Source organism: Euprymna scolopes, chromosome 41, assembly GCF_053919585.1.
Source record: "Euprymna scolopes isolate OS-2025 chromosome 41, ASM5391958v1, whole genome shotgun sequence".
Classification (NCBI taxonomy): domain Eukaryota; kingdom Metazoa; phylum Mollusca; class Cephalopoda; order Sepiida; family Sepiolidae; genus Euprymna; species Euprymna scolopes.
In genome coordinates this window covers 67,509,715-67,525,407 of record NC_136522.1, presented here as the reverse complement: position 1 = coordinate 67,525,407, position 15,693 = coordinate 67,509,715, and the positions used below count along the sequence as shown (strand labels likewise).

At 33.0% G+C, this 15,693-nt stretch overlaps 1 protein-coding gene across 2 annotated transcripts in view; it reads right to left on the bottom strand.

Annotated features, from left to right (window-relative positions):
* Window positions 1-8,877: 8,877 nt before the first annotated feature.
* Window positions 8,878-15,693, bottom strand: part of LOC145266590 (uncharacterized) — a 34,536-nt gene continuing 27,720 nt past the window's right edge. For both annotated transcript variants that reach the window (XM_080122436.1, XM_080122435.1), the window contains exon 2: window positions 8,878-9,315. In XM_080122436.1, coding sequence (XP_079978562.1) covers window positions 9,026-9,315 — 290 coding nt within the window. In that variant the 3' untranslated portion in view covers window positions 8,878-9,025. The remainder of the gene's footprint in view (window positions 9,316-15,693) is intronic.

Here is a 15,693-nt window from a genome sequence, read left to right as displayed (position 1 = left end):
CTCTCATCTTCATCAATTATCATAATCGTCATGGTGATGACGACGAATTATGCCAAACGTCTTTTATCAGTTAAATCATACAAAAGAACGCACATGGGATTTGATGCTCATTTTTTTTTTTTTTTTTTTTTTTTACATGGTAGTCACCACTTATCAAGGCCCGGAAGCCACTTGGGGATAAGGGTTATTACATGTACAGTAATCTTAAAGATTTATAAACAAACAAAAAAAAAAAAAAAATGCAAGAAGTCTATCCCTGTCCTTTTCTAACATGATTCCTGGTCTTTCAAATCTTTTTCGGATACCGCTTCCTCGCTATGAACATATTCTTTTTATAATCTTTTTCCTTGTCATGATATCATCTCGCCTCTGGCTTGGTCATTTGCATACAGCTGCCATACCTGTGTCCATGCTTCAATAGATTTACGGCGGTGGAAATTACACACTTGTTTGTTTTTTTTTTGGTTTTCTTTGTTTCTTTGCAAGATTGAAGTCTAGGTATAAACCAGTTTCTTATAACTAAATTGTTTTTTTATTTTTATGATAAAATTAATAAAACTCAGCTGTCAATAAGTGTTTTTTTTTTTTTTTTTTTTTCAAGTGGCATTTACCGTATGCGGGTTAAACTAGGATGGAAGTTTCTACGGAATATCAAATTCACACGCGATCCCCAGTCGCATATATATCCTGATCAGGGGAAATTATGACGTCAAAGATTTTAGTTTTTGCCAGGGAGGTGTTAACATCATCTTACATGTGGCATTCCTAAATGCTCACCCATTTGGTACTGACCAGTTTAATAGTTGCTTAACTTCTGCGATCTAATAAGAACCAGTGTGTCAACATAATTATGCCATATATAGCTAATAAATGTTAAGATGACAGGGAAAAAGAAAGATGTTATTTAATAGTAGGCAGGTTGAACCGACTTCCTCCAAAAGAGGGAGTTTCTAGGTAATATCAAATTCACACATAATCTCCAGTCGGATGTGTATCCTGATCAGGGGAGATTATGACATTAAGTTTTTGTAGAGCGGTGTCGACATCGTCCTACATATGTTATTCCCAAATTGTCACCCACCTGATACTGACTAGGTTCAATGTTGCTTAACCAGTAATATAATGATAATCAGTGTGATTATGAGATATATATTCACTAGCCATGTGTAGACAGAGCAACCTAGAAAGAAAATGGCCGAGTTTGAATTTTATATAGAAACTGAAAGAAATCCTTCCGATAAAAATTATATATTAATAAAATATCGTGTGTTATTTATTTTGTGTCTCATGCTTACATTCGAGTGACTGTCATTTAATTGTTATTGACTTCCATTTCTTGTAATAAATAATTTTATCAAGAATTATTCATAAGTTTTGGTTTCGGTTTCGATTATAGCTGATAGCATTTTCGTAATCTATTTGTTTTTTTCTAAATTATTTTATCAAGAATTCTTCAGAAGTTTTAGTTTTGGTTTCGATTCAAGCTAATGCACCTAAGTCATATGGATATATATATTTTTTTTTTAAATCAGAACTTTATAAAAATCGATAGAACATTAACTCTATATATATTATTCCTTAATTGGAATTCATTTTTTGAGATGACCATTATATATATTAATTTATTTTTATTTCGGACTATTATTCTCATCTTTATTAGTTGTTGTTTTTTTTATCTTTTATTGGTTTGTTTATTCACAACGTTTCGGCCAACTACTCCTCTGGCCTTCATCTGGTGGTAACCGCGATGGATAGGAACTTTGAATCTCCTAACTGCATTCTCAGCCATCACTGCCATCCGTAGTTGTTGTCGTCTCACCACATTTTCGGTCAAGTAAACCTCTGGCACGCTTTGGGTGGGATTGAAACCGCTATCTTCAGACAATGTTCATCTGGAACTGTAGAGATTCAACGTCTATCAACTGCGCCACAGGCCCCGAACATTAACTCTATAATAATATATACAAAATCTGCAAGAATTAAAATATCATATTTAAGCGTACTTTACAGCCGGGCTAAATAAATACTTTTGCAGTTTTAACAAAAGAGCTATAATAATATCAGAGAAACTTGGCCTTTTGGTCAAGATCAAAGTGTAGTATCTGTTCTTCAGATGCTGCACTTCCATTTCTTGTTCTCTTTCGGTGGAGGATCAGTCCTTCACGACTGAGACAATTTTTTATTTTTGTACCTTTTCTCCACGTTAAAAAACGACCCTGGTGTCTAACTCTGTCCCGTGGGGAGGCATTGTAAATAGGTACAATAATGTCAGGGCGTCTCCATTTACGCTGAACATCCACAGAATGCCAACATCAATATATTACATAGGAAAGAGTCCCCTGTGGAATTTCCACAGGTCCCACTAGTAAAGATAATTGTTTTTAAGGAAAGTTTGCTTTGCTAAAAAATGTTTTTTCATATTGGAATCCATCTTGTCAAGATTTTCATCATTTCCAACCATCAATTGATTGCAAATAACAGTTCAATGCATATGGCAAATTACAGATTTTGCACTTCCAAGAATTGGCTATTAACTGACGTTGATTCTAATGGTTCTTATTTTGATTCATAGAAGTTTATTATGAAAGCAGTTATGATCTTTTGAAGTTGAACGTCATTATTTTTGCAGCAACCTAATAGAAAATTTTTAATGCCTTTCAGTATACTATATACATAATATACATATATAAGCCACCATATATATATATACATATATATAAGCCACCATATATATATATAGATATATATACATATATATAAGCAACCATATATATATATATATATACATATATATATACATATATATAAGCCACCATATATATATATATATATATATATACATATACATATATATAAGCCACCATATATATATATATATATATACATATATATAAGCCACCATATATATATATATACATATATATAATCCACCATATATATATATATATATATATATATATACATATATATAAGCCACCATATATATATATATATATATATATACATATATATAAGCCACCATATATATATATATATATATATATATATAAGCCACCATATATATATATATATATATATATACATATATATATAAGCCACCATATATATATATATATATATATATACATATATATAAGCCACCATATATATATATATATACATATATATATACATATATATAAGCCACCATATATATATATATATACATATATATATACATATATATAAGCCACCATATATATATATATATACATATATATATACATATATATAAGCCACCATATATATATATATATACATATATATATACATATATATAAGCCACCATATATATATATATATACATATATATATATATATATAAGCCACCATATATATATATATATACAAATATATATATATATAAGCCACCATATATATATATATATACAAATATATATATATATATAAGCCACCATATATATATATATATACATATATATATATATATATATATAAGCCACCATATATATATATACATACATATATATATATATATATATATATAAGCCACCATATATATATATACATATATATATATATATAAGCCACCATATATATATATATATACATATATATATATAAGCCACCATATATATATATATATACATATATATATATAAGCCACCATATATATATATATATACATATATATATATATATATATAAGCCACCATATATATATATATATATATACATATATAAGCCACCATATATATATATATATATATACATATATAAGCCACCATATATATATATATATAGATATATATATATAAGCCACCATATATATATACATATATAAGCCACCATATATATATATATATATATATATATATATATGTATATAAGCCACCATATATATATACATTTGATGTTTTGGGGATCCTTTGCTGCCTCTGGACCAGGGCGACTTGTTAAGGTCACAGGTAGCATAAAAAAGGAAGATTATGTTAAAATATTGGATGAAAACCTGAAAGACTCTGCTAAAGAGCTCTCACTTGGTCGTCGTTGGTGGTTCATGCAAGATAATTACCCAAAGCATTCGGCTAAACTGACTAAGAAATTGCTTGAGGACAATCATATTAATGTTTTGGAGTGGCCATCACAAAGCCCAGACCTTAATCCAATTGAAAATTTATGGAGAACATTAAAATTGAGGGTAATGCAAAGGAAGCCTAAGAATCTTATTCAATTGGAGGATTATTGTCAGGAAGAGTGGGCTAAAATTACTACTGAAGAGTGCAACAACTTGGTTGTAAACTATGAAAAGCGACTGAGGAAGGTAATCAAGGCCAAAGGCTATAAAATTGATTATTAAATAAATCGTGCCAATAATTTTGAACAAGGGTTTTTTGCAATTATGTTTGTTGTTCCTTTGTTATTTATTTTTTCTAAAATCCGATTGCTGCATCGGAAAGGCCAGTTAAAAATACATAATATACTTTGTTATTTTCTTTAATTTAATCCCTTTTTTAGAATTTATTAGACAAAATTTAACTTTTATTTTACCGTGCCAATAAATATGATCATCACTGTATATACATATATATATATATATATATATAAGCCACCATATATATATACATACATACATATATATATATAAGCCACCATATATATATATATAAGCCACCATATATATATACATATATATATAAGCCACCATATATATATATATATATATATATATATATATAAGCCACCATATATATATATATATATATATATATCTTGAAGCTCGCGGTTTGTTTACAAACAAACGTTTGAGCCCTCTACAAGTGGCGGACGGATGTTTATTTAAATAGACGTTCGGACAGTTTAATTTCGGCCACCGATTCCGTAGTCAGGGGGTAGGACTGCCGACTGTCATCACGACGGTTCTAGGTTCGATCCTCGGCTTCGGAGAGGTGTTAGTCTAGCGGCACTGATGAGTTGTGAAACAACGAAACAGGTCTGTATGTCGATGACTAAAATATATATATATATATATATATATATATATATATATATATAAAAGCCACCATTCGGCCATGCATGGCACATTACATCCTCACCCTATTGACCAAACTCCAACCTCTGTCCCATCACCACAATGTTGCATCCCTGTACCCGTTTTACAAATACTTAAATGGAATGTGCTCTGATGAACTTATAGCACTTGTGCTCTCTCAACGGACATACTCCTAACATAATTAAATCCTTCTTAGATAAGAGAAAAATCCAGGTTGTCCTCGACGGTCTGATATAAATGTGGGAGTGCCCCAGAGGTCTATCCTTGGACCTCTATTGTTCCTGATATTTATAGATTTCCCGACAAAATTTCCTCTGAGATGGGTATATATGCTGATGACACTACACTCTATGGCAGGCACGACAGGAAAACAAATGAACACATTTCTAAAGAAATGGCAGAAACACTAGAGGAAGACCTCCAATCTGTAGTGGAATGGGGACAAAAATGGTTGGTCACGTTCAATGCCGCCAAGACTAAACTAGTTTCATTCAATAATTACAAGAAACCCTCTCTACCACCTATAGCAATGGGCAACGACTCTTTATCTGAGAGTACATCTTTCAAACTCCTTGGTCTAACGTTCACAGGAAACACGAGTTGAAACAATTACATTGAAGGCATTGCCAGGGCCGCTGCAAGAAAAGTGGGCTCTCTCTACCGTGCTAGACAACTACTAACACCCAAAAGTATCCTGTACCTATAAGGCCACCATTCGCCCATGTATGGAGTATTGCTGTCACATTTGGGCTGGTGCATCTGCTACTAGTCTCTCGCTCCTTGACAAGGTTCAAAAGAGAGTTGCAAACCTGATAGGCCCTGAACTGCCATCTAAGCTTCAGCCTCTGTCCCATCGATGAAATGTTGCATCACTCTGCCTGTTCTACAAGTATTTTAGTGGTGAATGCTCTGATGAACTGCAATCACTTGTGCCCCCACGACGTAAGCACCCTCGACAAACCCTGACAGGCTGCTAAATCCCACCTCCACACTGTAGAGATCCCTAGATGTAAAAGATCTTTCTACTCCAATAGTTTCTTCCCCAGAACCGCTAGACTTTGGAATTCCATTCCAGGTTCCTGCTTCCCCAACAGTACTGACGTGCAGAAGTTCAAGTGTAACGTGAACCGACATCTTGCTGCCCAAATCCCTACATAGTACCCCAGTAGTTGTTGCCCCTGATAGTAGCCCCCTACACCAAAGTGGCAATTTGCCTTGTTTGGGGTGAAAATGTAATAAAAAAAATAAAAACTCCTGAACAACCCAACAAGCAAGAGAATTTTTTACTTTTACCCTAGATGCTGGAAAGCCTTCTACTCTAATGGTTTCCTCTCTCGGACTGCTAGACTTTGGAATTCCCTCTCTGTTTCCTGCTTCTCTGATTGTACTAACATGCAAACGTTTAAATGTAATGTGGACTGACAACTTGCTGCTCAACTCACCAGTCCCTTATTAGATGATCCCAAATAGTAGCTCCTTACATTCCAAGTAGCAATATGCCTTGTTTGGGGTAAAAAAAAAAAAAAAAATCAATTACAAGACTTATTGGATGCATTCTAAGAACTTTGCAGCCATTTTCTTTCTAGAATATTGTTTCTATACATTATCCAATAAAACTACCGTTTAGTTTAAGAGAGAAAAAAGTTATTTGATAGTTAAAGTACACTTGTATGAATCATCAAGGTGTAGCATTTTTGATTGGCTTTATTTTGTTATTAGCATTCTTGCAGGAGAAACCACATGAAGGTTGCCAACATCCCTAAGTGAAACTGGTTGCTATGGAACCTGTTGTCTCCCTTGTATCCAGATAGAAGAGTTCTATTCCTTGCATGTAGGTTTCTTAGAATGATCTCCTTTACTTGTTGTTGATGGTGGTTATTGGCTGGAAAAACAAAGACGGTTTGGACAAATCCACGACTGGATTTATGTGACTAACAAATTAACATTTGTAGAAAAGTCTTTTTTCTTGTGATGATAAATTATTTTATCCAGCAAACGTTGGAATATATTTAGATTAAAAGATGGCTTCTTTTGTAAAATCCTAATCCATCTATTTTGCTAAATGAAGATTTATATGCTGAACGGAAGCATGATATATATATATATATACATATATATATATATCATCCACATACAGTACTGTTTCGCTGTTTCACAGCTCATCAGTGCGGCTAAACAGGCAACTACCTCAAGTCAAGATTGAAACCCGACCGTCTGTACGACAGTCAAGGCTCCTAACCATTATGCTATCGGTAGCTGCTGAGCAAATCATGAGTTTAACAATGTTTTGACATCGACCGAAATACCTAAGCTCGATTTGTTTACACAAAGAGTATCGCTTATACGCTAGTCATTCACATACAGTACTGTTTCGCAGCTCATGAGTGTGGCTAGTGGGACACTTAATTGGAATTGGAAACTAAAAAAAAAATTTATTGTATCAGAATAGGAAAAATTTGTATCTATTTTACAAAGAACTTAACTTTCCATGATGATCAAACAATATTTATTGATTTTAAGCTATCAGTAAAAACTAGAATCTCTAGGTCACGCTCATAAGTATAATTCTACATTTGCAAAAATAAATGCACATATCATGAGTGTTGGCGATAATCTAGATGCCCCTCCCCTCCACATAAAACTACACGAGGACTTGATGTAAGTCAGTTAAGCTTCGTGTGCGTGATACTGTCATGTAACACAGAAATAGGAATTCCAACGTTCACGTTAATCAGCAGCATTTTTCTTTTTTTTGGCACAATCTATTCTCACCCGACTGATTAAATGCCTTAAAAATTATTACAAACCTGTTGTCTCAGACGATAGTGTCTGTTGCAGACAAAACGGAACAAAAAGAAAAAGTTGCTGATGTTTCTCTTTTTATGCTGGCTATCTTGTCACCTCGTATGCAAATGAGATCCTTCCGGGATAAATAAGAAAAAGCCTGATTTCTCATAGACTGTTGATTTTGGATGTTGAAGTAGTAAGTTTTGACAGCAGTATGACCCCATGTGGCTCAACCAACAGGCCGCTGACCCCAAACATGAGCTGTGGATTTTATGTTCATTTTATGGCCATATAGTCATTTTCTCATTGACGACCGTCGATGGGGGATGCATGGGTCCACAAATATAAAAATAAAATAAACAACCTAAGCGTCTGACTGACTCTTCCGCTGTTAAATGCCATTCCTATTGTTCCATCTTTAGTTCATTGTTCAGTCCTTTTGCTATCGCCATTCACTAATTTAAATCCTACCCTTATTTCTCTTTCTTTGCGTTACGAACAAATTCCTACCTATTGGCTAATGATAAGCCCATTTATTGCTAAACTTAGTTTCTTTTCTTTTGTCATCTACTCTTTGTTCTTTTCTTTTCCTACCCCCCCCAAGCACTCAACGACCTCAGTTGAACATACTGCTGTGACACTATGTCGAGTTTTAACAGCAGTATCAAATGTAACCTTGGAAATTGTTAGTTGGAAGTGCAGTATAGTTAATATGAATTATTTAACCACACTGGTTGTGACTAATCTTTTTGAATTTTCTCAAGGGACTTCCAAGTCACCAACTGCCTTTAACTGGAGGACAGTGTCCGGTTGAAGGCAGTCGGTGACTTGAAAGTCCCTTGAGAAAGCTGTGTCATATCCTCAGCTTGTAACTGTCGTTAACTATCACAAAATATTCCCAACCGTTCCTAATTGCCATAAAGTTAATGGCCACACCTAAAACCGCCCACGCACTAACTCTAGATATATCTACTTTTTATGTTCAACACACCTTGACTAAGAATCCCATTTAGCTTCCTAAAAACAAAAAGAATGGGGAAAATATGAAATGTTTAATGACAACAAAGAAATACAAACTAAAAAGAAAGCAATAAATATTTTTGAACATAAAAAAATAAAAAATAAAAAAAAAAATAAAAATGTAAGAATTGAGTTGGAATGTAAAAATAGAAAAAGGAAATCCAATCAGTCTATAGCGTAGAGTTGCATTTGTTTTTCCATTTCCTTTTCTATGTCCATGCTGCTTAAACCGAATTTGTCGCCCTGCATTTTCATCAAGTCAAATATTTCTTGTAGCTGTTTTCTTTGGGTGGCTCTTTCCTCTTCCAATTCCTCTTTGGTCATTTGGCCGACAATTTTCTTGATGGCCGCACGTTGTCGGGCTTTGTTCACCTCACCGAGAATATGGTGGTAAAAGTGCACAGGATCGGGCGACTCCCTTTTCAACTCATCGCACTCCAGCGGCTCCTCCTGATCTGGGAAGAAAAAGAAACGTTCTTGTTAATAAACGTGAATGGTAAATGGCACTTTGTGTTATTTGGATTCTTCGGACAAGTTTTTTTTATCTTGAATATTTATTTGCATAAAGTTTCAGTCGATGTGATGTGACATTCTTCAGGTGTATCTTGTCGAACTTGGGAATCTTTCTGTTGAACTCCGGAATCTACACAGAATTTCAAACAGAATGCTGTATTTAATCCACAATCTGCATGTTCTCGCTCTGTCAGCTATGACTGGGTAAAAGTACTAAATAACTTGCAATTATATTTTTGAATTGCTCGCACTGAGGATTGAACCTTCAATCTCTAGGAATGTAACCTTTACAATCAAATTTGGGGATTTAGCAGAGAAGCCAACGAATAATAAAAAAAATAAATAAATAAATAATAAAAAATAAATTTAAAAAAAAAAGGGGGGGGTAAAAATTTAAATATACAACAAAAATGTTACCAAAGGCAAGATAAGTTACTCTTCTACCTTACTGGATAAGTTTTGTGTGGTTTAACATATTTTAAAGTGCCTATTTAATTCGAAACAAGTCGTGCCAAGTTAGTAAGTTAGAACAACAACAAGATGGCCAGCATGAGATGTTCAACTAGGACGTCTCAATCGCTTAAATCATAAAATCAAAACAAAATTCTGATAGAAATTCACCCAATAAAGGTCACGGTGACACTTATAAAGCATATTTCTATCAGTATTTTCTTTATATTTTGAGTTTTGAGCTATTATTGACTCTCCAAAAAAGGCATGTTATTGTCAGCCATGTTGGTGTAGGTTTAATTTACCAACTAGGCACTAATTGTTTTTTCAAACCAAATAAAAGCTTTAAAATACATTAAAGCACATAAACTTATCCAGGAAGGTAGAAGAGCAACTTATTTTGCCTTTGGTAACATTATTTGTTATATGATTTATTTATTTTTTTTTTTTTTGTGTTTGTTGGTGTCTGCTAATTCTCCCTGAAATATCCCCACACACACAAGTACACTATTCACTGCAATACAGGTCCTTGCAGATTCCCTGGGTTCCTGGGTCGGAGGTTACATCAACCGGAACTTGTGAAAATAACACTCAAGGTGAGAACAGTAGTCCGAAGAATCCAAGTAATACAAATAATTAATCCTCATCTCAAAAATTCAGAACCATAATATTGGTTTACAGAACACCAGATGAAAAGGGGTGGAAAAGGTGACAGTTCTCGTGTACTTGTTGTCTCCCTGTTTCTATGTCCATTTTTTTTTTCTTGCTCACATCGCTCTATTCTGAATTTGTAGCATTTTTTTTACCAAAACGGTCATTAACAATGTTTTTTTTTTTTTGTTTTTTTTTTTTTAAGTTTAACCTATTTCAAACTGTTAAAAATTATTGAACAGTAAAAATAATTAAGTTAAAACAAAAAATCATTTTTCTTATTTTTAATTTTTTTAATCAAGTGAAAATTCAATATTTATTTTTTGCTTTTTACTTGATTATTAAATTTAAAAAGTTATTTTCTTTCATAGTATTTAAGTTGCTCGATGTTTCTTTTCTTTTGTTAAGCTGAAAAACACAAGATTAATAATCACAGAGTTAAAAAAAAACAAAAAAAAACAGTTGGTTTAAGAGTAGATAAAGTAAGTTCAAGGAATTGTGATGTCACATGTTTCCTGCTTGACAACATCACTTTAACAAATCTCAAACTGATATAAATTATTGCACAATAAAAATAATTACGTTAAAAAAAAAATCATTTTTCTTATTTCGAATTATTTAATCAAGTAAAAATTCAATTTTTTACTGGATTACTAAATTTAAAAAGCTATTTTTTTTTTCATAGTATTTTCAAGTTAAATTCAATTTTTATGATATTTTTGTTTATTAAATTGTTAGGTAATTTGCTAGAATAACTTTTTAAATTTAGTAATCAAATAAAAAAAATGAAATTTTCACTTCATTATATAATTCGAAATAAGAAAAATGATTTTTTTGTTTTTATTTAATCATTTTTATTGTGCAATAATTTATAGCAGTTTGAAATAAGTTAAACTAATAAAAAAATAATAAAAAAAAACAAACATCGCCAATGACCGTTTTGGTAAAAAAAAAAAAAAAAAAAAAAAAAGAAAAGTCCACTGATGTCGGCCCACTGCTACGAATTATAGAAATTAGAAAGTCAAATAACGATGTGTGTTTGGGTTTTTTCTCCAAAATAAATTTTTTTAGATGCTCATGCAGTTTTGATCCACACTATTTTTTAATAGTTTTTTCAAGTTTCACAATATCTTCTTTTTTTTTTTTTAAATTAAATTGCTAGATAGAAGCACAGAATAGTTACAAAACACCCTCCCCTCCCCATGTTAAGAATGGCTTTTAAAATAACATTAAGATTTCAGCATGGTACCAGAAATGCACAAGTACCTTTATTCATCTGAAAAAAAAATAAACAAGCTTTCGACTCATAAAAGAAGTCTTCATCAGATTCTGACATTTTGTTTTTTTGTAAATCATCTTTCCCATCGAAGATATAAAATCCCTCATGGGTAGCAGTCCGTGGAGATGTTAGTCGCAGTTAAGTTTAAATATCTTGTATCACACATGACTGTGTGACATGGGTTAATAGCAAGAGTATTGGCAATTATCTATATAAATAAAACAGTAGATGTATGTGTGTCTGTACGAAAATATTTAACCAATAAACTCTTATCAAAGTACTTGTATCACATAACACTGAAATTAACAGGAAATAATAATCATACACCAATTATGAGTAAAATCTTTGTTTGGATGAATAACGCGTACACAGTACTATATATTAGGTACAATATAATATTCAATAGGGAATTGACTCTGTAATAATAAATACAAAATCTGCATAAATTTAAATAGATTTAAGCGTATTTTATGACCGGGCAAGCCCCCGACCCCTCCTAATTTACAAATAAAAGAAGAGCGAGTCCTTGTTTTCCATTTGTCTTCTAAAGATTTTTTTTTCATGTCCTATGCTCGTATTTACGGTTATTTATGGATATTTGTCAGCAAAAAAAAAAAAAAAAAAAAAAAAAAAAAAATTCATAGACCGTGGAGCAACCTCGATGCCAACGGGACGGTTGCCAAGGTGAGATTTCCTAATAAATAACATTAATTAGTTTCCACTTTCAGGTAAGCTGGTCTATAAAAAGAGAGCGCTTTGTTTCATCTTATTACTGATTTGTTCATGATGATGATGATGATTCAGTAGTAGTAGTAGTAGTAGTAGTGCTACTAATACTATTACTACTTCTTACAGGTCACTGCCATTCAATCATCTCTCTCCAGGACGGACAATTTATCAATGCCAGCATCATTGCCAAAAAGGGAAAAATAAAACGCCCATCTTTTGTACTCGATGGAGATAAAAGAAAGGAAATTGCTGTTTTTATTTTGTCTTTTTTAAAAAAATTTTTTATTTATTTATTTTTTTTACTGCAAACAAGGCATATTGCCACATGAATGTAAGGGGGCTGCTATTTGGAATTGTGTCCACACGGGACAATGTGGGGAGTTGAGCAGCAAGATGTCTGTTCATATATTACATTTAAACTTCTGCAGGTTTAGCACGGTCAGGGAAGCAGGAAACAGGGAAGGAATTTTAACATGTAGCAGAAACTATTAAAGTAGAAGGCTTTCCAGCATCTCAGTAGTAAAGGGGTGGGATTTTGCTGCTTGTCAGGTTAGTTGGGGTATGTACGTCGAGGTTGGAACAAATGCTAGGGGTTCATGAGAGCACATCGCATTAAAGTACTTGTAAGACAGGCACAAGGCTGCAACATTGCAGTGATGGGACAGAAGTTGGACATTGGATAATAGTGCGGGATCTATTAGATTGGGGAATCTTTTTTGGGACTCTGTTTAAGAGTGAGAGACTAATGGTAGATGCATCAACCCAGATGTGGCAACAATATTCCATGCGTGGGCAGAATGGTGGCTTTGTAAAGATATAGGATACTCTCAGGTGCAAGTAATTTTCTAGCACGGTAGAGAGAGCCCACCTTCTTTACAGACTAAGCAATGTTTTCAATGTATTTGTTCCAATTTTTATGTTGCCTGTGAATGTAAAACCTAGGAGTTTGAATGATGAGTTTTCAGGTATGGTGTTGTCATGGCAATCGGTGGTTGAGAAGGAATTTGTAATTTTTAAAGGAAAGAAGTTTCGTCTTAGTAGTTAACAGCAAAACAGTATTTACAAGATGCCTTCAATAAGTTTCAGACTTTTTTCGTATGGGCACCATTATTGATAGTACACAGATGAAACTCTAGTCCGCTTTGAAGTAATCTCCTCCAACTGCAATGCACTTTTTGCACCGTTCCAACAACTTCTGGAAGTCCACTTGTATGAGCGTGTTAATGACCCTCGTTACAGCCTCTTTCATCTCAATTGTTTTATTAGGTTTTCTTTGAGCTTAAGGGATAACTAAAAGTCACAGGGCGCAAGGTCTGAACTATAGGGAGGGTGAGGAATTGTCTTGATGCCGATCTTGATCAAATAGTGACAAGGATGGAGTTCAGGACTGGTGCATTGAGACAAACTTCACGCAAATCTTCCGCATCTTCAGTTCATTGTGAATAATTGCGTGTACAGTTCCCACACTGACATCAAACCATGTACTTATTGTCTCTATAGATACACAAGGGTCTTTATCCATGAAATTCTTTATTTGGCCACTCAATTCTGGTGTTCTGACTTCCTTACTCCTCCCACACCTCTCATCATCCCTCACAGACTCTTTGCCTTCCTTAAATCTCTTATGCCACTCAAAGATCGATGCTTGATTTATGCATGATGGTCCAAAAGCAGTCTGAAGCATTCCATATGTTTCTGTGGCATTTTTTCAAAGTTTTAAACAGAATTTTATTGCGTATCATTCTTTTAAAGAGTCCTCACATTCAGATTGCATTTTTGAAATTCATCAGCTGTGACAATCAGGCTTTAGTAGGATGTATTCCAATTCTTGTTGCAGCCGTTCATTTGAACCTGAAATCATAAAAATTGGCCAGTTACCTCTTAAGATGTATAGCAATAACATACTGAATTTCCACGAGTCTATGACGAGTTTTAAATGCCTAAAAATCAAGAAATTTATTGAAGACATCTCGTATATTTTTGCCAAATAAAAATCTGTTTTTTTGAGATGAGCTTTGCGTAGCGGAGGGGGTTGTAATACTTGAGGCACGGGGAATAATGCTGAACTCATTTTAAACAGGATGGCCAGTCTATCCTAGAAAAGATAGCATTTGAAACCTTTGTGCTTTCAGCAAGCTTTTAAAATAAACGTTGTTTCCACGAAGAGAAGATTTTATCAGGCATATGATGATTAGGCCTGTAACAACAGAATATTTTTTGCATTCTTTTGACTCTCGGGTATATATCCGACACAGTTAGACACATTTAATCAACCGAGAACCACATCCGTCTATATAAAAACATAAGATATTAAACGGATATATACTCGAGAGTCAAAACAATGAAAAGAATATGCTGTTGTCACAGCCCTAGTGTGAATGTAAGTGAAACCAGACCATTGAGAGTTGAGGACATAAGAAATGATATGTAAAAAAAGAAAGGAAATAAAAAAGAGAGGAAAATAAGAAAAAATGAAAGAGAAGGAAACTAGAAGGAAATAGGAAAAAAGAAAGAAAAAGAAAAAAAAAGAAACAATATTTCAGTTTTGGGATATGTAATTGGTCCAATACCTAATAATGTGGAATCTATTTTCTTTGTCTGTTTTATGGTTTACGGGATGTACCTAATCGGTGTTGCCCGGGAGTGTTTGTACTTCATTTTGGTTCTATAGTTATTTCTTTTTAATTTAAAGTAAATTTTTTTTATTTGATTAAATAGGAGTTTTAAAATTAAATTTGATCACCACAATATTGATTGATCATTGATTTTATTAATTGAACAATATTATTATAAAACTATGATTAATTTTAATTGCTTTATGGGTTTATATAGATTTTTACTAGCTGTCATAGTTGGTAATTAGTTTGTACTAGCCAGGGTACCCGGCGTTGCCCAGGTGTGGTGAGGTGTGTGTGGGAGGGGGGGGGGTAAATCAAAACGAAATGCAAAATAAAGAATAAGCAAAGGATGTTAAAAATTCTTAAAAAAAAAAAAAACGTGATGGAAAAATAAAAAAATAAACGAACAAAAAAATGGCATAAATAATCCCGTTTCGATATTAAAACTTTAAAAAAATTATATATATATATATATATATATATATATATATATATATATATATGACATCTCAGCTCAAATATGCAATCTTAAAATAATGATGCTGCTACCATACCGACTGGTCTATGACCGCGTCAGCGAAATTAGATTGTTT